General features: G+C 32.4%; 1 protein-coding gene across 1 annotated transcript in view; it reads left to right on the forward strand.

Moving 5' to 3' along the window:
• LOC145259172 (uridine-cytidine kinase-like 1) overlaps nucleotides 1-19,437 on the forward strand; it is a 186,251-nt gene extending 166,814 nt beyond the window's left edge. Inside the window, exons 8-14 of the mRNA XM_080116914.1 lie at nucleotides 4,668-4,786; nucleotides 5,755-5,848; nucleotides 11,461-11,523; nucleotides 12,779-12,901; nucleotides 13,599-13,764; nucleotides 15,011-15,109; nucleotides 18,751-19,437. Coding sequence (XP_079973040.1) covers nucleotides 4,668-4,786; nucleotides 5,755-5,848; nucleotides 11,461-11,523; nucleotides 12,779-12,901; nucleotides 13,599-13,764; nucleotides 15,011-15,109; nucleotides 18,751-18,803 — 717 coding nt within the window. The 3' untranslated portion in view covers nucleotides 18,804-19,437. The remainder of the gene's footprint in view (nucleotides 1-4,667; nucleotides 4,787-5,754; nucleotides 5,849-11,460; nucleotides 11,524-12,778; nucleotides 12,902-13,598; nucleotides 13,765-15,010; nucleotides 15,110-18,750) is intronic.
• Nucleotides 19,438-26,095: the final 6,658 nt, after the last annotated feature.

Consider the following 26,095-nt stretch of genomic DNA (forward strand, 5'->3'; position numbering starts at 1 on the left):
GATCTTTCCAAGTTCGCATAGACTCGACTTTATCAGACCCACAAAATCAAGGAGTGCCCCAAGGCAGCATATTATCAACAACTATCTTTTAACATAAAAATCAATAACATTATAAAAGAACTCTCTCCTGATATACATAGCTCCTTATATGTAGATGACTGCTCAATCAGCTACAGATCTAAATACACTTACACTATTGAAAGAAAACTACAACATATCATAAATAAAATTAATAAATGGGCAACTAAAAATGGTTTCAAATTCTCCAAAACTAAAACAAAATGTATCCATTTCTGTAACCAACGCAAACTCCACCCTAACCCAACCTTGATTGGAGGCGAAAAAATTCCATTCGTAAATGAACACCTGGGAATCATTTTTGACAAAAAAATAAATTTCATTTCACACATCAATCACATCAAAACCAAATGTAATAAAGCATTACAACTCCTACGAGTCATCGCCCATACAGATTGGGGAGCTGACAAGAACACACTACTCAAACTATATAGAGCATTAATTAGATCAAAAATAGATTATGGTAGCTTCATATATCAATCCACCAGAAAGTCATATCTAAAAACCCTCAACACAATATGCCACTCCGGACTAAGACTAACACTAGGAGCATTTCCAACCTCCTCTGTAGAAAGCCTGTATGCAGAAGCACATGAAACTCCTCCAATGCTTAGAAATCAAAACCTTGATCTAAAATACTACACAAAACTTACAGCCAACCCCACAAACCCAGCACACAATAGCACTTTAAATCCAAACTGTAAACACCTTTTCGACCAAAAAGAAAATGCAATCAAAACCTTTGGACTTAGAATAAAATCGATTTCCAAAGAAGCAAATCTACCCATAACCAAAATTCACGAAACTGTCCTACTCCAAACCCCTCCCTGGAAAATCGTATCCCCTAACATCGACCTAGGTTTAAGTAAATATGAAAAGAAACGTACTCATCCAATAACTTATGATGATCTTGATAAAATCAAAGAAAAGTATCCAGACCACACACACATCTATACAGATGGGTCTAAACAAAATAACGCAACAGCCAGTGCAGCAATACTCAATAAATCAATCAAAAAAACAATCAAACCTCCCAAAAGAAACCTCAATCTTCAGTGCTGAAATACATGCTCTAATCCTAGCTCTCAAACTCGCCTCCAATAACAAAAAAAAACAAATTTATAATCCTTTCAGACTCCCAATCTACTCTAAAAGCGATTAATCACAAAATTACTCCAAAAATTAACTGAATTAAACATTAAAAAGGAAATAATTTTCTGCTGGATACCGAGCCATTCCGGTATTAAAGGGAATGAATTAGCAGATTCAGCAGCAAAAAACGCCTTAAATCTCCCAATCGATGCAAATTTTAAAATTCCATACATAGATCTAAAAAGACGTATCAATGCATATACAACAGAGAAATGGCAAACCTACTGGAATGAATACCCTAACAATAAACTTCACAAAATCATGCCAAAAATCAAAAAACAAGAACAAAATACGAAATTAAACAGAAAAGAAGTCAAACTAACAAGAATAAAAATAGGCCATACTCACTTAACCCACTCATATCTCCTAAAAAAAGAAAGCCAACCCATCTGTATACCTTGTCAAACACCACTCACAATCAAACACATTAATTGAATGTACTGATTTTGTAACCGTAAGAAAACGATTCTACAAAGAAAACAATATTAAAGAGTTATTTGATAAAAACAATCCCCACACCATACTCTCATATCTTAAAAAAATTGGCCTTTATAAAAAATTTAAAAAGAACCCTTTATACAACGGTCCTTGATATGACCTAAAACTATATCCGATGGTGAGGCCCCAGCTTGCGGGCCTTGGGGAGTGTGGAGCCACCCTTTAATTGCCATTGCTCCCAGGTCCACTCTGACTCGGAGTGGTAGTACCTGTTAGGGTACCAACAATGGGTTAAATAGAATCCGACTTAAAAAACAAATATACTCCATTAAAAAATCGTTCCTCAAAATCACTAGATTCGGCATTAAATAACCTGAAAAAGGTTGATATGTGGTAAAACAAAAACAACCAACCAAATATGACAACAATACTCCATACATGGGCGAATGGTGGCCTTATAGAAATACAGGATACTTTCGGGCGTTAGTAGCTTTCTAGCACAGTAGAGAGAGCCTACCTTCCTGCAAAAAGCAGTCCTGGCAATTCTCTCAATGTAATTGTTCCAGTTCATGTTTCCTGTGAACGTTAGGCCAAGGAGTTTAAAAGATGTACTTTCAGATAATGAATCTTTGGCCATTACTATTGGTGGTAGAGAAGGTTTCTTGTAATTATTGAAGGAAACAAGTTTAGTCTTGGCAGCATTGAATGTAACCATCCATTTTTGTTCCCATTCCACTACAGATTGGAGGTCATCCTCTAGTGTTTCTGCCATTTCCTTAGATATGTATTCATTTGTTTTCTTGTCGTGCCTGTTATAGAGCGTGGTATCATCAGCATATATATATCTATATCAGGGGCAATTTTGTCGGAGGTCATTTATGAATATTAGGAATAATAAAGGTCCAAGGATAGACCCCTGAGGCACTCCCGCATTTATATCATATTGTTTAGATGTACGACCATTGAGGACAACCTGAATCCTTCTCTTATTTAAGAAGGATTTAATTATGTTAAGTATTCGTCCAGTGATACCGTATATTCTAATTTTCCTGAGGAGACCCTCATACCATACCCTGTCAAAAGCCTTAGATATATCTAGAGCTACCGCTCTACCCTCCCCAGCTTTGTCCAGTGAATGGTATATACGTTCAGAGATTACTTAGGATATCTGCTGTGGAATGGGCTTGCCTAAATCCATATTGTTGGTCGGTCAGAAGTTTTGCATCTGTAAGGTGATGGACTAGAGCTTGATTAATTATGGACTCAAATATTTTGGCAAAAAGTGGGAGGAAGCTAATGGGGCGGTAATTTACTGGGTCAGTTCTTTCGCCAGAATTCTTGAAAACTGGTACCACAGAAGCAGTTTTCCAGCAGTCTGGAAAGCAAGATTTATTAAGGCATTTGTTGTAAAGTTTGGAGAGAACTGGAGCTATTTCGGCAGAGCACTTTTTTAATAGCACAGCCGGAATGAGATCAGGTCCACATGCTTTTGAAGTGTCAAGATTTTTTATAATAGCATGCACCTCGTCTTGCGTGGCGTCTGTCCGCAAAGGAAAGTCAGGGAGGGGGTGGTTAGCAGGTTTCAGTGTGGAGTTGGAGGCAAACCGACTGGCGAGCATGTTAGCCTTCTCGGTTGCTGAGCAAACAACCTCATGATTGTTGGTTAGTGGGGGAATTGTTGATTGCCCATTATTTACTGCACTGTTGTAGATTTGCCAGAAATCACAGATTCCTAATTTTTGTGCTTCGATGCATTTTTTGGTTGCTTCAGTAAATTCTCTCTTAGCTGTCACTATTTCTTTCTTCTAGCTTCTATGTACTTCTGTCTGTTTGAACTGGATTTATGTCGGTTAAATCTGTGGTATGCATGCTGCCTTTGCGCAATGGCAGTTGCACAAGTAGAGGTAAACCATTTGGGGAGAGTGGGGCTTGCTATAAAACTTCCACATGGGAACATGTGCTTCAATTACCATTTTGAATCATTCAATGGTCTCATTTGCGCACTGTTCAGCAGGAAGAGATGAGATTCCAGTCAGCCTTTTTATAGTATCTCGTTGTTTTGAGCAATGGCTCTTCAGTTTTAGCTCTAGAGTTTAGGGTGATTTTGACCATTATCACTGTATGATCAGCATTCCCAAGTGGGCTGTGGGCATTCGTTATACAATCATCGGGAACTGTGGTCAGAAACAGATTTAGAAGTGATGCGTGTTCTTGTTGGTCTGGAAAATGGGTTGGAAACGTAACCATTTGTGATAGGGAGTGAGATATAGAGAAGCTATGTGTTGTGCTACCAGCTGCGTCTGTAAGTAGAGAATCCAAGCCAGTTTCTGTGGTGGACATTGAAGTCAATAAATACATGTACTTGTGCGCTAATGTCGAGGGAGAGTGCTGGATCTATGCTGTCAGAGACTTTGTTTGTTAGAGTGCAGTCCTGGGTCGAGGGAGAGCGGTAGAGAAAATAAAAGTAATTTTATTTTGCATGTTAAGTCTAAAATACAGAAAGGCTTGATCGTCCGATTCTAGTTTTGTTTCTTTAGTCAAGGAGAGGGACTCCTGATCTGAAATGGAACACGTACATCAAGTCTGTTGCCAAGGTCGCTGGAAAAATGGTGGGATCCTTCTATCGATCCAGTAGATATCTCACTGCTGATGCCATTCTGTACCTATAAAACAGCCAGGTACATCCAAGGATAGAGTATTGTTGCCACATCTGGGCAGGAGCTGCTAGAAAAACCTTATCCCACCTTGACAGAGTTAAAAATAGACTTTGTAGCCTAGTGAGGAATGACCTTTTCTCTTCCCTGCAACCTCTTTCTCATAGAAGAGACGTTGCGAGCCTGTCTCTGTTTTATTGTTACTTTCATGCCAGGTGCTCTTCTGAGCTCCAAACATTCACGAGAAACATTCGTTTGGCTGAAAACACTATCAATAATTTCCCCCACTCTTTATCTGTATGCATGCTAGTATATATATAAATCTTCTTTTTTTTTTTTTTTCAGAGTGGATTTAAATTAAGGTCAAAACTAGCCTTGATGTCTTTAAGTGGTCAGCCAATGCCCAGTACATTGCATGTGTTAGAGATGACACCCCAAGTCCAAGGACTTCACACTCTGATCAGGTAAAAGAAAATTATTTACTAACATTTATTCTTCATCTTGCATATAAAATTATCCTGTAAAATTTTTAAAGTTGAACCTAAATAGCATTTAAGCTGACATATCAAACTGTGAATAATCAATTTACATTGGTTATTGTTGTACTTATTGGCACTATAATAAAATTTTATTTGCTACATGCAGAAAGATTTCTGAGTTCAACAAGATACACCTGAAGAAGGTTGGAGGTTACAGTGGCCGAAATGCAAGAATAATATGGTGATCTCATTAGAGCCATAGTCGAGCCTTAAAAATTGAGAATTAAACAAAATACAGAAAGAAACACATCAAATGTTTCCAGTTGTGTGAAAATGTAATATTCTACCAGTACTTTGCTTAATTTTTAGTTTTGAGTGATTATCGAGGCTCTACTATAGCTCTAATGAGACCAACATTTTGTTTTTCATTCTAACTTGATAGGCTTTGCACTAATTTTATTTTTGAGTAAAAAAAATGGCAAAATAACTTAAGACAACAAAAAACTTAGAAGTTGGCTAAAATTTCTTTGTATATTTATTTTTTATCCCTTTTTTGTTTTGTTGGTTATTCTAATAAATGCCAATAATTAATGTATTGTACTGTTTTTTGTTTTGTTGGTTATTCTAATAAATGCCAATAATTAATGTATTGTACTGTTTAGACTACTGTACTCATCTTAGATGTTGTTTTCATGTTTCGGCTGATGTAAATTCCAACCTTTCTCAGGTGCATTTCATTTAACTCAAGCATTTGTACAGAATTTCAAATGGAACTATTTAATCTACGTAGATTGCTCTCCATGCCCGAATAGAATAAGTAATTCATAATTGTATTCTTAGTATCAGTTGTAGTAATTTTGACATTTAATATTTTAAGTCTGGCACATAAATATGGTAAATGATAAATCTCAAACTGTATTTATTTTAACTTTGAATAATTTCTTTTATTTAAGGAATTCGACAACTCCTCGAAATGAATTCATATTTTATTCCAAACGTCTGATGAGAATGTTATTTGAATTTGCAATGTCAATGCTGCCATTTAAGGTAAGTCTTTTATGAGTTATCTCTTTCCCATCTTCTCTCCTTTCTCACAGCAGTTCATCTAGAACAACAGTTTTATCTTTTGTGCCTCATTATTTTGATTTTGGCAGACATTTTCTACTTCATTATTTTGATTTTGGCAGACATTTTCTACTTCATTATTTTGATTTTGGCAGACATTTTCTACTTCATTATTTTGATTTTGGCAGACATTTTCTACTTCATTACCGTTTTCGTCCTCGCTTTTATTTTTCATATTTTCTCAAAATCACTTTAGAGTTTCCAGTCTCTTGAATACCACTTGACGGATCAAGTAAAGAATAGATACCCTGTGGCAGACAACGACGACAAGTGACAACCAGCGCACATTTCAATTGACACCGGTGATTCGACCTTGACATTGGCACAAGCACATGGCGTTGGTTGTTTAAATTTTTTAATTTTAATAGAATAAAATAAAATAAACCTGATTTCGCGTCAAATAGCAGACATAAGCGAATATTCGCAAGCAAGATTTTTTAAAAATATATTTACAAAACTTTTAAAGATTTAAAAGAAAAATATATTTACAAAACATTTTTTTAAGTAACAAAACGAACATATTTAAATAAAATCGATGCCTTTCTGAGTGTGTTTTTAATATATTTACAAAACTTAGAATAATGATAATGTCTATTCGAATATTCGTGAGCAAGATTATTTAAAAATATATTTACAAAACTTTTCAAAGTTTAAAAGAAAAAAAAAAAAATTTACAAAACATTTTTTTAAAGTAAGTAACAAAATGAACATATTTAAATAAAACGATATTTAAATAAATGGGCGTCTTTCTGAGTGCGTTTTTAGTATATTCACAGAACTTTTTAATAAAATTTAGAATAATTATAATAAATAAATTTAAGCCAAACTTATTAATGGCAGGAACAAATATAAAAAAAGATTTGTGATATAAAATATATTTTTTAAATCTCGATTCCTTATACTTGTGATTTTATTATGCATAAAAAACGCCTTGGCTTAGGATTTCTCTTTCACTGATCACCAACATACATCGCACTTTAAATAAATGTAGAATTGTATTAAAAACGCACACATAAAGAAAAAAAACACTGTACATAAAAATCAATCTTGGTCGCAAAAACTCACAAAATATTCGCAAAAATCTGAAGAAGTCAGTTATTTTATATTTGTTTCTGCCATTTAAAAGTTTGGTTTAAATAATTTTATTTTTAAAAGTTTTTAAAATTATGTATTTTTAATAGAAAGGACATCGATTTTTAATGTTTTGTAATTAATATAGCTAATTCTTTTTATTTATTTTTATTATAATTATTAAAAAGTTTGGTAAATATATTAAAAACGCACTCGAAAAGACGCCCATTTATTTAAATTATTTTTGGATTTTTTTGTCATTTAATAAATTGATCACGTGAGATTAAATCAAAATTTAATATTTAAAAATATATTAATTGTTGCTAAAGTTAATGTTTTAAAGAATAATTAAATTAAATTGTATTAAAAACGCACACAGAAAAAAAAAAAATAAATAAAAAAACGCTGTACATAAAAATCAATCTTGGTCGCAAAAATCCGTGAAACAAACTGAAACATTCACAAAATCCGAACAAGGCAGTTATTTTATATTTGTTTTTGCCAGTAATAAGGTTGGCTTATATGTATTTCGTTATTTATTTTATAATAATTATTATTATTCTAAGTTTTTTTTTTTAAAGTTCTGTAAATATATTAAAAACGCACTCATAAAGGCACCTATTTATTTAAATACGTTCGTTTTGTTACTTACTTAAAAAATGTTTTGTAAATATATATTTTTCTTTTAAATCTTCAAAAGTTTTGTAAATATATTTTTAAAAATCTTGCTTGCGAATATTTGCTTATGTCTGCTATTTGACGCGAAATCAGGTTTATTTTATTTTATTAAAATTAAAAAAATTAAACAACCAATGCCATGTGCTTGTGCCAATGTCAAGGTCAAATCACCGGTGTCAATTGAAATGTGCGCCGGTTATTACTAGTCGTTATCGTCTGCTACAGGGTAGCTATTCTTTACTTGGTCCCACTTGACAATTGTGCAGATGATCATTTTTTTTTTTTTTTCTTGTCAACGTGTCTGATCCAGTTGAACTTTTGGTAAGCTGTTGTAATGTCGTAATGAACAGAACCAATATACCTTGTTTGAGGTGAACAAAACAAACCAAAAAATTTAAACTATAGAAAATCGAACAGTGACAGTCAAACTGATTTCCACTCTACTTCTGAAGGATAACTCTGACTTTATAGCATAAAAATGTTATAAAGTCAGAGTTGAAAGGTAATATATGAAATTACCTATTACCCCCCCCCCCCTTCTCCAATCCTTTCTAACCTCTCTTCAATTCTATCGATTCCAGAAGTGGGTGATCATTAATGTTTGCTAGACAGGAAGATTCTATATTAAATTCTTAAAGGAAAATGATCCCTCATTTTAAATTATGTCCTGTAATTTTTTTTATTACTATTTTGCAGTAATTTTTCTTTGCTGCTTACATATAATAGCTTTAAAAAACTAGAATCTCTTTATTTCTCTGTAAAAAAAAACAAAACTTTACCATAATTTCATTCAATAAATTTATTAAAAAGTAGCATTGTTAATGTTCATCATTTTGTGATTCTAGTATTTTATGAAAGGAGGGGGTAAATTTGAATGAATGAGTGCAGTTCAGCATTTTTTTAGAAAAAAGATGTGGAAAAAATGTTTTAAAATATTTAATCTATTTTATTTTTAATCATGTTGATTACACATTACTATATTTATTTGGTTTAAAATTTATCTCAGTCACTGAAAACTTTTGTCTTTTCTGTTTTTTTTACCCCAAATAAGGTAGCGTACCACTTTGCTGTAAAGGGATATTTTTTAGAACCCAATTTGCAGGGAGTTCAGCAGCAAGTTGACATTGCATTCTGCATGTCAATACAATCAAGGAAACAGGGATCCAAGAGGAATTCCAAAGTCTAAAAATTTGAGGGAAGCATCTACAGGAAAGGGGTGGGATTTTGGGAATCTACAGGGTAGGGGTGGGATTTTGCGGCTGTTCAGGTCAGTCAGGATATTTACAACGTGGCGGCGCAAATGCTTGAAGTTAGTCTAGGCACATTCCATCAAAATAATTGTAAAACAGGCACAGGGATACAACTTTTTGTTTTTAGCCTGTCTAGGACTGAAAAACTAGTGGCAGATGCACCAGGCCAGATGTAGCACTCAATGTATGAGTGAATGGTGGTCTTGTAGAGGTACCAAATACTCTCAGGCATGAGTAACTTTCTATACCAGTAGAAAGAGCCCACCTTCTTTGCAGCAGTCTTGGCAATGCCTTCAATGTATTCATTCCAATTTAATGTTGCCTAGGAATGTTAAGCCAAGGAGTTTGAATGAACAGCTTTCAGGTAATGTATCATTAGCCATGGCTATCAGTAGTTGAGGTTTCTTGTAATTATTAAAGAAAACAAGTTTAGTCTTGGCAGTATTGAATGTTACCATCCATTTTTATCTCCATTCAATTACAGACTGGAGGTCTTCCTCTTAGGTGTCAGCAATTTCCTTAGATATATGTTCATTCATTTTTCTCTCATGTCTGTAATAGTGTGGTGTCATTAGCAAATGTACCCATATTGGAAACAATTTTATAAGGTAAACCATTTCTGAACACGAAAAGGTCCAAGGATCAACCCCCTGTGGCACATCCATGTTTATATCACATTGTTTTTATGTACGACTGGATTTTTCTCTTATTTAAAAAGGATTTGAATATGTTAAGTATCCATCCAGTAATGGCATATGATTTGATTTTCATAAGACCATGATGTCATATCCTAGCAAAGACCTTAGATATATCTAGAGCAACTGCCCTAGCCTCCCCTGCCTAGTATATACATTCAGAGATTACAGTTAGGATATCTGCAGTACAGTGGGCTTGCCTAAATCTATACTGCTGGTCAGAAAGAAATTTATTATCTACAAGGTGTTTGGCTAGTGCTTTATTAATTAAGGACTCAAAGATTTTGTTGAAGAGAGGGATGAGGCTAATGGGGTGATAATTTAGTAAGTCAGTTCTTTTGCCAGAATTCTTATAAACTCAATATATAACAGAAGATATTTTCCAGCAGTCAAGAAAGGAAGATTTGGTGAGACATTTGTTGAAGAGTTTGGAGAAAACTGAGGCAACCTCAATGGAGCATTTATTATAGTATAGCTCGGATGAGATCAGGCCCACACACCTTTGAGGTGTTTTTTATGATATCAAGAACTTGGGAAGGGCTGATTTTTAGATCATTAAGTGTGGCTTCTGTCTGCAAAGGAAAATCTGGGATGGAGTAGTTTATGGGTTCAAAGTGGAGTTGGAAGCAAACTGTCATGGCAAGCAGGTTAGCCTTCTCAGTTGTCGTGCAAACAACCTCAAAACAAAACCCAAGGAGAACCCCAAAATCTGCTATAGTGGAGGAATTGTTGACTGTCCATTATTTACTACAGTTATATCGTGGGATCTTAATTTATTTTGGTGGTTTCAGCATGTCTTCTCTTGGCTGCAGCAATTTCACTACCTTTCCAGCAAGTAGAAGTGAACTATTGGGAAGAGTGGGTATAGAACTTCCGTGTGAAAATATGCGGTTAATCATTGTTTTGAACTATTCGGTAGCTTCATTTTCATACTGTTCTGCAGGAAGAAAAAAGATATTACCCCATGGGACATCTCTAATGTAATCCCTGATCTGATTTCCCAGTCAACCTTCTAGAAGTATCTCGTCGTTTTGAGCAATAACTCTGCAACTTGGAATTGAGTTTAGGGTGATGTCTATCGGTATCACAACATGATCAGCATTTCTGAGTGAGCAATGGGCATTTGTTACACAGTCTTCAGGAACTGTGATCAGAAATGGTCTAGAAGTGAGACTTTCTGATCCTGCCGATCTGGGAGATGGGTCGGAAACATGACATGTTTGCTAACTATCATAATAAAAAAAAAATTAAAAAACTTCCGAATTTGCCATTTGTTTGGAAATTAACTAATGACAATTGATGTGCAGACACACACATGCACTCATCTTTGCTTTGGTGATAACAATGATTCTTATTGGTTGAAACAGATCATATGATATGAGAGAGAGAAACAGTTTTAAAGCTATCAATGCAGTTAAAAGATCTTCTGAAATTTATGGTGCAACCAACCAATTCAACCAGCCAGAGATAATGATCTTCAGAATTTAATAAATGAATATTATCAATATTCAATGTTGCTGGTGTTCATCCATTCATTCCAAGCTACTACAAGGAAGAAGATGAGATGGAGTCCCAGACCCAGTCATTGCATGGAGGAGTCAGATACTGAGAAATACATTCTAACTTTGTGCTGTGATAACACAAGTACGTAACACAAATTGCAGGCAAATTATGAAAAAGAAATTCTTTTAGAATTCATTTAAAGCAGAGCGAAACCTCTGAAAATATCTATTGCTCAAACATTTTATGATTTTGCATATATTTTCATCAACAAATTTCTCCAATCTTTCACCAAAATTAGTTGTTTTAACTAAATTCACTTTTATTTTCTTTTATACAGACTGCTATTGTTGATACACCTCAGAATATAAAATATGAAGGGAAAAGACTCGACACCAAAAAGGTAAATCTTTTCTTTTCATTCTGTTTGGTGTAATTTACTCGATTTTCTCACAAAAAATCTGAAAAACTCTTTTCATTTGATATTTGTGACCTTATGGCATCACTACATAGATTCTGCCCAACACTATGAATCGTGATAATGGTGATAACAGTTGCTCTCACCAAGCCAGAAACAATCTTTGACAACCTACTTTTTTACTTCTTTTAAATACAATTTTTTGTTAACTCTACCTCCTTGTTGTCTTATTTCTTTTCATCTCTTTAAAGTACAGCAACATTTTATAATCAAACTTTAAAAAAAAACTAAATATGTCTCTTAAATAAAATGTGACCTTAAACTATATCCAGTGGTGAGGCCCCAGCTTGCGGGATTTGGGGAGTGTGGAGCCACCCTTTAATTGCCATTGCTCCCAGGTCCACTCTGACCCGCAGTGGTAGTACCTGTTAGGGTTCCAACTATGGGTTAAATAGAAACCGACTTGAAAACAACAAATATATTCTATTAAAAAACCTTTCTTCAAAATCTTTGGATTCGGCATTAAATAATCTGAAACGGGTTGATATGCCGTAAAACAACCAACCAACCAAAATAAAATGGAAAGCATATGTATGGATTATAAGTTTGTCTGGAAATTTTTTACACTTTCCAAAGGAAACATTTAGTCAATTTGTAAGTTTTTTTTGTTATTACTTGACCTCATGTTGGAAATGTTATTTAAAAATTTTGAATTTTTTCACGGCAAAAGTTTAAAACATGGGTATATTTGAAATAATTTTTTTCTAAAAAAAAAAAAAAAACTTCCAATCAGCGGCATATTTCCACATCAACAACACAGAATAATGGTTGTATATAATAACGAAAAAAATGTCATTTTAATCTTAATCTACACATGAAAATTTCATAATCGTTGGCGATAGCATATAAACTATTTTAGGCTTATTTCATGCAAAACTGACTTTAAAAAATCAGTGAACTGATATTTATCATGGGCAGGGGTGGTGGAGTTCAAGTTCATACCTGCCATAATATTGTTAATAAGCACAAAAATAGATCAGCTTGTATCGCCAATTTTATAAGTCATGGTGGTATCCATTAAGCTAATCATGTACCCTCTCCCCATACCCTGAAGATGAAGAATCTGTTTTGTCTAAAAGATCATCCTATAGTGAGAACCCCTTTAAGATTAAAAAGATTTTGTTTTTGTAAAACATTTTATTGAATATTCTTAAATTTACTTCTGATTCTATTTTGACAGATTTGTGGTGTTTCCATTTTACGTGCTGGAGAGACAATGGAGTCAGCTTTAGGTGAAGTTTGTAAAAATGTCATCATTGGCAAAATTCTTATTCAAACGAATTTTAACACGGGAGAACCAGAGGTAAAAAACGTTTTATAGCAATTTTTTTATCACTTTTCATCGTTGACCATAAAATTGATTGGTTTTTGCAAAATTTAGGAATTGTTAATTATTAGCAAAAACAATCAACTTATAGTTTATTTGGTGATTGCTCAGAATATCCCCAAAAACAAAAATAAAGAAAAAAAATGATGTATGTACCCATGACAAAGCAAAAATATATTCCTAAAATCACATAAAATGATCAAGGGAGATAACTCCTCTCCCTTTGTTTTTTGATTTATGGTAGGCAAGATAGTCTCTTCAGTTAATCATAAAATTTAATTCTTTTATTTAAAAAATATAACTACTTGATCATTTTGTGTGATTTTAGAAATATATTTTTGCTTTGTCATGGGTACATACATCATTAATCGCTCAAAAATTATTTTTTTTATAAAAATAAAATTTGATTAATTTATGTTATATTTGGAATATATTTTCTTTCATCATGGGTACATCAGAAACATTTTTTTGAGGAATTCTTGACAAGAACTATTTAGATTTATGCTCATAATTAAAGTTTATGATAATATCAAAACCTATTTAAAAGAGCTAACTGAAGTATTTTGAGAAATCACTTATGTCATCTATCTGATTGTGAGTGTCACTCATAACTTTCACCAACAAAAACCTTGTTCTTGTTTGTTTTTAATTTCCTATAATCTATTTATTTTAGCTCCATTACCAACGTTTACCAAGAGACATTCGTGACTGCCATGTTCTGTTGATGGATGCCACTGTGGCCACAGGGGCTGCAGCTATGATGGCCATCAGGGTCTTACTAGATCATGATGTCCCTGAAGAAAACATTACACTCCTTTCACTCCTTGTAGCTGTTTCAGGTGAGTGAAGTACTTCCCCATTACAATATTTTTAAACTCAATTGACTGCTGGTAATTTAGTTAATTTCAAAGCCTTCCTTTTAGAAACCATGATTATTGCTTTCTGTGAGAAGAGGACACAGTAGTCCAGTGTTTGTCTAAATTTTTGCATTGTTGGTGCATTTATTACCTCACTTGGAAGTTTAGTCCATGGTTCAGGAATTCTGATTGAGAAAGTAATCTTCCTTTGGTTTAATTGAAATCAGTGGTGAAATAGTTTCTTGTAGTGTCCGCATAGACCTCTTTCTGGTGCAGGAATAATAGTTCTTTAGCTATATCATAGTGACTATTGGGGAGATTGTAGGCCAAAATGAGATCACCACGTAATCATCAAACGATAAAAGATTAAGCTTGCTTATTATTATGACAACGTAATCTCCAACCTTCTTTTGGTGCATCATTTAAGACTTAAGAATCTTTGTCAAATTCAGGAACTGAATTTCAAATTTTATTAATAAAAATGGTCATTCACTGTTATTGAAGCATAACATAAAATTAGAAACTTCATAAAGTTTAATATTTTTTAAGTATTGGCACACAATTTTTATTACACTAACAATATCTTTTCTAAATTTAAGACATCAGTCAAGTAATGTTTCATAAAATTTTTATTGTTAGTAATTTTATAAAAATTGTATAAAATTAATAAAAAATTTGTTTGATGCACAAGTTTCATGTTTCTTGAGACAAAGCAAAAACGTGATCCAGAAGATGGAAATTATCTTTGAATTAAAGGTCACAAATGTTGGATTGAAGTTAAATTTTTATATTTAATCAACAAAACAAAACTAATTTTGATATTTGTTTTTCTGAAATCTTCCAATTGCAATTTGTATTTAAGAAACACTTTTAGTCTCTTTGAGGAATTACAGCTGGTCAGCTGAGAAAACCTGGTAAGCATCAAAGAAGGACCACTTTCCTCTCTCATTCCTGCCCCTATACCGGATGCTCCAATATTGATTATCTTCACCTAAAGATAACTGCTGGCTACAGTCAAAAGAACTTTCAACTCTTCATTTTTTTTTTCACTTAGACACTGTCTGACTTTCTAATACTGGAATAAACCGTTTTTTTTTGTTTTGTTTTAGATAAGTACTCTTTCTGTGCTACGTTTTCATTTACTAAATTAATCGTGCATGGATCTGTTATTGCCAACGTGCATGTTAATTATTTAAAACTTGTTTAAATGTTTTGTTTTTTTAATCAGGTGTACATTCTGTTGCATATGCTTTTCCTAAAGTGAAAATTGTCACAACTGCCGTCGATAAACAAGTCAGTAACCTATTTCACATTCTACCTGGTTTAGGTAAGTCCTTTGTGATATTTTTTATTGATACATGTCCAGAATTCCTCCTATATTAAAAAAACACAAAAATAAACAAATCTTTAGGGTGTATGAACCTGCGACAAAAAGAAAAATCATATAAATTGATTAAATAGTTTTATTTTTAAAAAGAAAATCAAATTTTATGGTTTAAATATGAGAGATGATCTTGCAACACCATCTTTAAAACAGTTTGAAGGAAGAAGGAAGATAACCTTAAATAATTCAAATTTGAGAGATTTTATAAAATCATTCCAAACATTAATCATTGGACACTGAAAAAACTCAAAATCATTTAAAAATGATGTTTTTATCTCCTTATATAATATTTTGATTGCAAAAATTCCTCTCTGGAACAAAGTACCGTAGGTTTGCAACAACAGATGCCACATACAAACTTATTAACCACTATATTAAGTAACTTTAGAACGGCATTTTAGACACATTTGGTCATTAAAATAAAATTCTACATTTCATCCTAAGAGCAACGCTATCACAACTGCAACCATCTTAGTAGTTCTTAGTTTTCCCTCTAAATTTCAAGTCCTCCTACTGCCCCAGTCAATCACCAGGAGAAATTTTGCACTTTCAACAGATATGGGGTTTCACTCTTTGTAACTTGATCATAAACACATAGACATACCATTAGCTTTCCCTTTTCCGACTCATAAATGATGTCTCCCTAGTTATATTTCACCCAATCTGATTGGTTGAGATCTGACAGTCTTATATTCCGGAATGAATGTTGCTTACATAAACAAACAACCTCCAAAATAGTGTTGTCCTCTACAGGAGAGAATAATGCTAACAGAAGAACAAGTACAAACATATTAACTGCTCATACACAGACACTTAAATACTGTTACCCTTAATTATTGCAACAAACATGCACAAGTAAAAAATAATATGCATAACGTCTTTTCCATCTTTGCACATCCAAAATAATCGCAGATAATAAAAACATAGCAATGGTTTGGAAATGTAAACATGCACAAAATACCTACGCTTTAGTTTGCACGTACATATCATTAACAGACAATTATTTCTTATTTCGTTTTTACCATTTTCACTTTCTTTCTGGAATGATTACCGACACTGCACATACGTTAACTGATTTTTTTTTTGTTAGTGTTAACAAAAAAACAAGTACCTACATATTAACCGCTCGTGCAGACTGTTAACCTTAATTACTGGAACAAACATTATTTTTCGTCTTTACTTGCACATCTGGAACAATCGTAGCAATGGTTTGGGAATGTAAACATGCTCAATATCCATGCATTCCTGTTTTAACGTAAATTTGTTATTTACTTGTGTTTACCTATTTTGCTTTCTCTCTCGAATGATCACACGTTAACTTCCCTGTTTTTTTTTTTTGTTGTTTTTTTTTTTCGCCACTGCACTCACATTAACTTTAGTTTTTCTTGGGGTGGGGGATTTTACATTAGCTCCACCTTCCAACTATGATTGTTTTTTTTTTTTTTTTTTTTTTTTTTTTTTTTTTTTTTGTGGGAGGGGGGGGGTAAATTTTTACATTAGCTCTATCTCCACAATTTTCTTTAAAATGACAACTTGTAAAGGTTTCTGATTATGCTGATTAAGAAAATTTCATTAATATTTTGCATATTTATTCAGTTTTCAAGATATAAAGACTTGGATTATGCACTGTAATTCACTGACTGTATGCACGCGTGATAAACAAATCTACTTCTCTCCTACTGACACTGCCAACCCCCAATTTTTTTTTTTAAATATAGCATTTGCGAGTGGGTATGCTGACAACGAATATCATATTTTGGGGAAATATTTTTACACCCACCTCCCCCAAAAATTAGGTGTCTACTCGAAAAACCGTTCTTAACATGCGGAGGTTGGTGGTATCCACAATTGTCCAGGGATGTCAGTGGCCACCAGCAACAACCATAGTTTAATTTTTTACAAGGGTTAACGGGTCATGCTAGTATAAAAATAAAACTACTTGATCAATTTATGATTTTTGGAATACGATGGGTTTCTTTCGTCGTGGGTTGTACATCATACAGATTTTTGTTTATTTTTGTTTTTTAATTTCAGGGAAGTTCTGGTCAAACTCCAACTCTTGCAAATGATGGAATTTCTGAATAGATTAAATACAATTGTCCAACCAAATGAAGAATCTATCAAGCACGTTTGCACAGTTTGACATCAGTATGGAAGTAAAAACTGGTTAATGAGGGTTGAGGACATGTGTTGCATGGAAAGAAATGATATAAGAATGCTTTGATGGAAGTGTAATGTGAGAAAGGCTTAGATCTGGTAACCCCAGGGACAGATTAAATCTGAGCAGTATAGGGAGATGTGTGCAGAAAAAAGAAGACTTTGTTTATGAAAGAATGGATGAATGCTTAGAAGATCAAGGAAAACAAACGGATTCGAAGACAAGAATGATAAAGATCTGGCAAGAGATAGGCTGATTTAGAAGTCAATTTCTAAAAAGCTGTCCAACACAAGTCAATTTGTCCAACACATACCAAAGTCAATTTGTCCAACACATACCAAAGTCAATGTTAAACCAAATATGATGGTGATGATGAATTTTTTTCTTGCTTTCTTTTTCAATAAATCTATTTCTGGATTTTTTTTCTTCTGAATTTGCAAACTTTAAATGAAATGTTGCATAAATAAGCCGTTTGCTACCCACCTCCCCCTCCTCCTGACCCATACCATAGTAGCTCCTTATGGCTTGGCTTGGGATGAAAAAAAAACCCTGAAGAGGAGGAGGGGGGGGGATCCTTGATGACATTTTATTGAGATGAACCATCACCTATTGGAGAAAAAAAAACCCTGAATAATTTAATTTGATTTTTTTTCTTTTAATAACTGTAAAATTTATATATTTTTTTCTCTTTCTTCTAATACTTTCACGATCCCTCCCCCTCTCACCTCCTCCACTTCATTCTCTCTTTTTCTTTCTCTCTCTCTCACCTGTTCACATTTCCTTTCACGCATCACTTATCCTCCCTCACACACACACGCATACACTTATATTTATTATAGAAACTATTTTATTTTGTGAAGTGTAATTTTTATTGCAAAATATTATTTTTTTATCATTTTATTCTGATGATACATCCACATCTTATAGCCATTTTAAAATTGTGCAACTAAAAAATCATTTTTGTGAAATCAAATAAAATTTTCAAATATAACTTTGAAAAGAAAAACTACCCAATAAACTGAAAAAGTTGTCAAAAAACAAATATAAAGCAAAATAAATGTTAGTAAAGTAAAGATAAGTTACTCTTCTACCTATCTGAATGTCACGGTGACATTTATTGGGTGGATTTCAATCAGTATTATGTTTTATTTTCGAATTTTGAGCGATTACCAAGACTTCTCAGATGACTATCACATCAAACTGTCATTAACTAAGCAACTTTGCACTACTTGTGTTTCAAATTAAATAAATGTTTTAAAGAAAAAAATCAAAAATCTTCTCCAAGTCGTAAATTATCTTATCTTTGATAACATTTGTTTCCTTATGAAGTTTTCACTTATTTATAGTAATAAATGCCTCAAAAATCTCTAATAATTTATATAAATTGTTTTTATTTAATTACCAGTAATATTTTTTCTTCTTGCAGGCAACTTTGGTGACCGTTATTTTGGCACAAGCAGTTCAACAATTCCGGCATAAACAAAAAAACAAAACATTTTTTGATCTGATTCTGCAACCAATCTCTGCTCCAAAAATTGTAAAGAAAATTCTTAATTTTTTTGCAAATTTTACTCTAGATTTCAGTTTCAAAAAACATTTTTTCATTTTTAAGATTTAACAATTAATTTGTAAATTTGATTATCATTTGAGAAAGGGTATATTGATAACATTTGAATATTTTTACAAACATTGATCTGATACGGTTTTGGGTGAGGGTTTAGAAATTGTTTAGATTCTACAACTTACACATTCATGGATCTATGTTACATTTTCCCATTGGCATCAGGTACTGAGTGAGAATCACGTTTCTCTTAGTAGTCATTCAACCAATCAAATAAACAAATGATAAATTACATCAATTAAACAAAGCAGTAATAAAGTTTTGCAATTGTCTTGTAAAGAGATCAATTTACGTGGCCCATTGTGAGAGTTTTCACAGCAATTCTTTTTTTGTTTTGAGGAGAAGATTTAAAAAAGTTTATTTATTGACAGTTGAATGATGATGAATATTATGAAAGGATTAAAAATGATGAATGGAATGTCTTAATGTCTTAGGACTTTTTGGTTCTTATCCAGAATTACTTCTATATTAAAAACAAAAAATAAATAAAAATCTGATGTACATACATGACAAAATGAAAATATCATATTCCAAAAATTATGTAAATCGATCAATTAGTTTTATTTTATGACGAAAATCATTTTTAAGCAATTAATAAGAATTTGTAGACATTTTACAAGTTTGAATTGTTGAGTTATCTCATTTATTTATTTTTTAGATTGTTTTCAAAATGGCAGACAAGATTTGACAAAGGGTAGATTGGTAACATTTCAATATTAAATCCGAACAGTATAAGGAAATGTTACTTTGGTGACTCATAAAATTTGATTTTCTTATTTAAAAATAAAACTACTTGATAAATTTATGATTTTTGGAATATGATATTTTCATTTCTTCATGAGTGCATACATCATACAGATTTTTCTTTATCTTTTGTTCTTTTAATATTCAAAGAATTCAAGAACCCTTTTATGTTCACTTTCACATTGCCATAAAATAAGCCTATCAATCAATATCAATATTTCATGATACAAAAAACTTATTTTCCATCAAATGAAAAGGATGTCGGTCTACTGATTTCTTCTTTTTCATTAACTAATTTATTGAGATGATTTGTCAACAGGTGAAAAATTAAAAAAATAATTGGATGACAAATTTTAGTCTGATTTTTTTTTTTTTTTTTTTTAATTCAATTAAAATTTAATTTTAATTCAAAAAAAATACATTTTTAAAAATCTTTTTATTTCATATTTTCTTTTTTCTGTTGAAGTTTAAACACAAAATTTCTTTCTCGGGTATAAATTTGATTTTTGTTTCATTTTAAAACATGTCTACCTCTTTTATTTATTTATTTTTTTTTTTTGTTCTTCTCTGCCATTTTTTCAATAATTAAATTGTGTCAAAAAAAAAGGTGAAATACTCATTGTGATATTCTGTCAAAGATAAACTTTGACAGAATAATTAGTTGCAGGTAAATCCTAATGGAGAAAAAAGATCATATCTTTTCTGCAAGTGACTCAACAACCCAAATTTTGAAAGTTTTTTTAACTGAAATCTAATATAAGAATATTGCCTATAAAAAAAGAGAATTATTGAAAGTTGTAGGATCACATTCACCCAGTGAAACAGTTGAGCCAGTTTCTTGGCTTCTTGATTAGGAGCAAAGTGTAGTATCTGTTTTTATACTACACCACATCTTTTCTGTCCTCAATCAAGGATTCTTTCTAGACTGAGACAATTTTTATTTTTGTCCAAATCCAGGATTCTCCTCCACCTTTTTTTTTAAAGAGAGCTGGATTTTCCTTACATCAAAAACTTTGTCCATGTAGGGAGACAAGTTTAGTCTAGAACTAAAAAAAACTCTAAAATAATGTGTTTGTCACATGACACATTGCACCTATATAGCAATACTTACCTGGTGATGAGCGTGGGTCCACTTTACTCAAATTCATCTGTCTGATAATTTCTGTTTGTCGTATTCACAGGATTGGAAACCATTGTAAAATATAATCGACATGAAACGTGATAATTTAATATAAAGTTATCAGACCCAAATAGTATTTAAGCTCACAAATCTAAGTTAGCTTTTTGCTTCTGACTAGACAAGTTTCATTTGTTATTGTTCTACCATGTTATTGACGATGTATACATACTGAGCTACAATTTATTTTTAACCATTACCTAATCCGGGCCAAACAACTGCTCATATGAAACATTTTTAAATAATCACATAAAAATAAAAACCAACAAGGGGGGGGGATTAATTTTAAATTCAAGAATTTAATAGAAGTTAACAATGTTGAACAAATTTTTAAAAAATTGAATGGTTTCACTGCATCCCAAGCAACACCGGGTGAATACAGCTAGTCGATAATAAAACTGATATATTTTTCGTTGAAATCTTGTTATATCCATTTTATTCTGATGATAATTAAAATATTTTTCACAAAACTATTTCACTAATCAGAAACTGCTTCGCTTGTCAAAAACTCACAAATCTAAACTATCGAAATGTTATGAAAACAAACAATTTACATTGTTCATATTATCGGCAATAAAGTTTTTTGGGTTGTTGAGTTTATGGTCTGATTGGAGCTTAACAGATCAGCTTTGGAGAAACATTCAAAACAGCTTTGTTAAGCTTTTGGCAAATACTTTAGGATGAAATTATGTGTGGTCCAAGGCCAATTGTGGATGTTTATAATAAAATAGAGTAGAACTTTATGAATTTTAACATTCTTGTTGGTCAAATTAGAAGATACTGTTCAAATGGTGAAATAAAACATTTTTTAAATGTAAATCTTTAATGAAAATGAGTTAATAATATGAAGATTTGTTTCTAAATCCAAAGTTTTATTTGAATATATGAATGAATGCCTGCTGACATGGCTTTCAAGTATTCAATTTCCTTACATTTATGTGTTAGTTGCTGATGGCCTCGAGGAAAGACACTAGGCCACAATGTGAAGTGTGGATTTGTTAATTGAATTCAAATCCCAACCAGCAGTAACTATCACTTCCTACACTGATGATTGCATAAGCATGCAACACTAGTGTCTGTAGGTATAAAAACTAATATTAATTATAAAATATTATAGTTATAAGTTGACACAAATAAGGTTGTAACATTATTTGTTCCCAGAATTCAAGATCCACAATTATTTGGCTTACGATCGTTACCAAGATGCTTAGGAATTATTTTTAATTTCTTATATTTTACTCATAGAATTACTAATGTCTCTTCAGTGCCTTTTACAAAAGCTCACAATATAACATATATATATATGAGGTAATAAGTTCCAACTTTTTTGTATAAAACAGCTTTATTTCTTCATACAATAGTTTATACAAACATTCGTATCAAAAATAAAAATGTTTTAAACAAAAAAAAAACTCGGAACTTATTACCCCATTGTTATATATATATATATTATATATATATATATATATATATATATATATATATATATATATATATATATATATATAGCTCTAATGATAGTCATTATTTTTTTTAATAATTGTTATTTGAGCTTAAAGAATTAAAATAATATATAAATAATGTTTAGCATTAACACTTCGCTGCAGTTTGTGAATTTAATCAATCAAAACTATGCCATATTCCATCAAGCAATATATCGTGTATTGGCTTTCAAAATGGCTCAAAGTTTCAGATTTATAGTGCTATTCAGTCAATAACCATCCGTTTCATGCGTAAATTCTTCAGATGATATGATCACAGCTCAACTTTCCTGTTTTGTTAACATTGCTCACTTCTTTGTGCCATACAATAGATTGCTCACACAATTGCTGCAGCAATCCCTTGAGCAAGAAAAATTTCAATTTTTTTCTTTTTATTTAGTATCATCTATTTTATTTGTGCCGTGCCATAACACAGTATATTAAAACTACTTAATTGCAATCTTTTTTCTTTATTGGAAAATATCAATAGAACTAGAAATGAGAAAAGCCTTTGTTGGACTTTTGGTTAGGAGCAAAGTGTAGTAACTGTTCATCTTTTCTGTTCTCGGTTAGTGAAAAATAAATCTTTCTAGACTGAGGCAATATTTATTTTTGTTCTAATCTAGTATGTCTATTCAGAGAGGGGGCTGGATTTTCCCCACATTAACAACTGATTTTGTGTCTAACTCTGCCCTCATGGGGAGGCAACTATAAATAGAAACAAAATAAAATTCTTCAGTTTAATAAAGGTGAAATTGTTTCTTATGCGAGTCTAAATTATGAAGCAACCCAATTCAAAAAAGTCTAAATTATATTTTGTTCAAACTGCGTTTTCATGAAGTATTCACATTTTCAGGAGTGAAAAAAATTTATTTGTTGATATTGGATTTGAAAACAACCATTTTCTTTTCTTTATTTTTATTTTTTTTTACACAAAGGCATCACCACTTATCAAGGCCATCCGAGGATAAGGGTTAAAGAGTGTACAGTAGAAATTGGACAATAAAGTAATCGTTAGTAATGAAAATTTGGTAAATTTGTTACTTATATGGAATGGCTCATCAAAAACTTGTTTACGTTAGACTTGAAGACAACCATATTGTAGTCAGCTGGAAAGCAGGAAAATGGAAGACAACTCTATAGGCGTGCAGTTTTAAGAAAGAAGTTTTGTTCATGGAATCTACGTTTAGTTTTAGGCACAGATAAAGAGTGGGGGAAATTATTGATAGTGTTTTCTGCTAGACGGGTGTTTCTTGTGAAAGTTTGGCAAGGGGGGAACATAGATTGGAGCTCAGTCGAGCACTTGCCATGAAAATAAAGATAAAGCAAACTTGCAACATCTCTTCTGTGAGAAAGAGGTTGCAAGGGAAGAGAAAAAAACATCCCCTACTTGGCTACGAAGTCTATTTTGAACTCTATCAAGGCAGGATAAGTCCTTTCTAGCAGCTCCTGCCCAGATGTGGCAACAGTACTCCATTTGTAGTGCATTAAATTTTTATCTTAATCCAAAATGTTTCTGAATTTTCCTTACATTAAAAAAAAAAAAGCAACTTTGTGTCTAAGTTTACCCTGGTGGGGAGACAAATAAATAGACTTGTTGATTTTCAAAGCAATTCATGTGTTTATTCTAAAAATTCAATTTTTCAAATTCTTAGAGTGTGAGATATTCCACTTTATTTTTTTTTATTTTGATCAAATTGTATTCGATGTTATTAATTGTTTGAGACGACCAATTCTATATACAATAACATGATCAATTCTGTATACAATAACATGACCAATTCTGTATACAATAACATGATCAATTCTGTATACAATAACATGATCAATTCTGTATACAATAACATGATCAATAAGGAAAAAGTATGAAACTGCTGTGGGGAAATATTAAGATGTAGATTTTTTGTTATTGGATGACAGAATCAACAAACCAAATTTAAATCCAACAGTCAATCTAAATTTTCTGATGCAGTGAATGAAATAGTTGTTCGAATCAATTATGTACGTTTTGTGTTTTAGCATCAGATAATCCTAATAATGTGATTAAACAAGATGCCATTAATCATTAAACTGTTTCATGAAATGAGGTTGTTTCTCTGATCGTCTGTTTCTTGCTGATTATGTAAATTCCAAGATTGAAACACTTATTCAATTTCTTTCAAATAAATGATATTTTGTAATAAAATTACATTTTTTATGTGTTTTTGTTTTTATTCAATTTTAGAATATTTTCATTGTTACAATTTATGAACTTGCTTTCCTTCTTCTCCAGAATTCCCTCCATATTATAAAACAAAAATAATGGAAACTAGTCATGACAAAATAAACATATCATATTCCAAAAAGCACATAAATCAAGAAAATAAGTGATTAATGGGAATAAAGTAACCGGCCACTTTTTTTTATCTATAAACATAAGTTTTAATTATTAAGTGATCTCTCGTTTTTTAGATGACTTTGCAAAATGGAAGGCAAAACAGTCACGCATCCAATACTCGTAAAATTTGATTTTCTTGTTTAAAAATAAAACTTTTTTTTTTTTTTTTTTTTTTTTTACAAAGAAATCACTACTTATCAAGGCCCAGAGGCCACTCGAGGATAAGGGTTAAAGAAGTCAAAAGTCATAGTAATCGTTAGTAGCGTAAATTTGGTAAATTGGATTACTTGAGGGGAACGGCTCATCAAGAACTTGTTTACATTGGACTTGAAGACAACCATATTGTAGTCAGCTGGAAAGCAGGCAAAAGAGTTCCACAGGTGTGCAGTTTTAAGAAAGAAACTTTGTTCATGGAATCTACGCTTAGGTTTAGGCACAGATAAAGACGGGAAATTATTGATAGTGTTTTCAGTTAGACGAGTGTTTCTCGTGAATGTTTGGCGAGGAGGGCCATAGATTGGAGCTCAGGCGAGCACTTGCCATGAAAATAATAAAGCAGAGACAGACTCGCAATGTCTCCTCTGTGAGGAAGAGGTTGCAGAGAAGAGAAAAGGACATCTCCTACGAAGTCTATTTTGAACTCTATCAAGGCAGGATAAGTCCTTTCTAGCAGCTCCTACCCAGATGTGACAACAGTACTCCTTCCTTAGACGTACCTGGCTCTTATATAGGTACAGAATTGCATCAGCAGGTAAATATCTACTGGATCAATAGACGGATCCCACCGTTTCTCCAGCAAGCTTGGCAATGGATTTGATGTACGTGTTCCATTTAAGATCAGGAGTAAAGGTCAAGGCCAGAAGACTGTCAAAGCATGGAGCCTCCATAAGACGAGAGCCATTCATTTCAATTGATGCCAGATGGGATCAGAACGTTGATGATGTAAAGATAGAAGTTTAGATTTGAGATGCATTAAAAGTAACCAGCCACTTTTTTCCCCATTGTACCACATGCTCAAGATCAGAGAGAGAATCAGAGAGAACTTGGTCATTTACGGCCTTTGATGTGCTGCCATAGATGGTAGTGTTGGCAGCATAAATGTCTATGAATGATCTAAGGATGTGATTTAGAAGATCATTGATGTAGATCACAAAGAATGTTGGGCCCAGGATGGACCCCTGAGGGACTCCAGCATTAATATCGTGAGCTTCTGATTTCTGCCCATCAACCACTACTCTTATGAACTTATCAGAGAGAAATGATTTAATAATTGAGAAGACATTTCCAGCTATACTATAGCTGGAGATCTTGTTAAGTAGACCTTTATGGCATACCCTATCAAAGGCCTTTGATATGTCAAGAGCAATTGCC

This window comes from Euprymna scolopes, chromosome 34, assembly GCF_053919585.1.
Source record: "Euprymna scolopes isolate OS-2025 chromosome 34, ASM5391958v1, whole genome shotgun sequence".
Classification (NCBI taxonomy): domain Eukaryota; kingdom Metazoa; phylum Mollusca; class Cephalopoda; order Sepiida; family Sepiolidae; genus Euprymna; species Euprymna scolopes.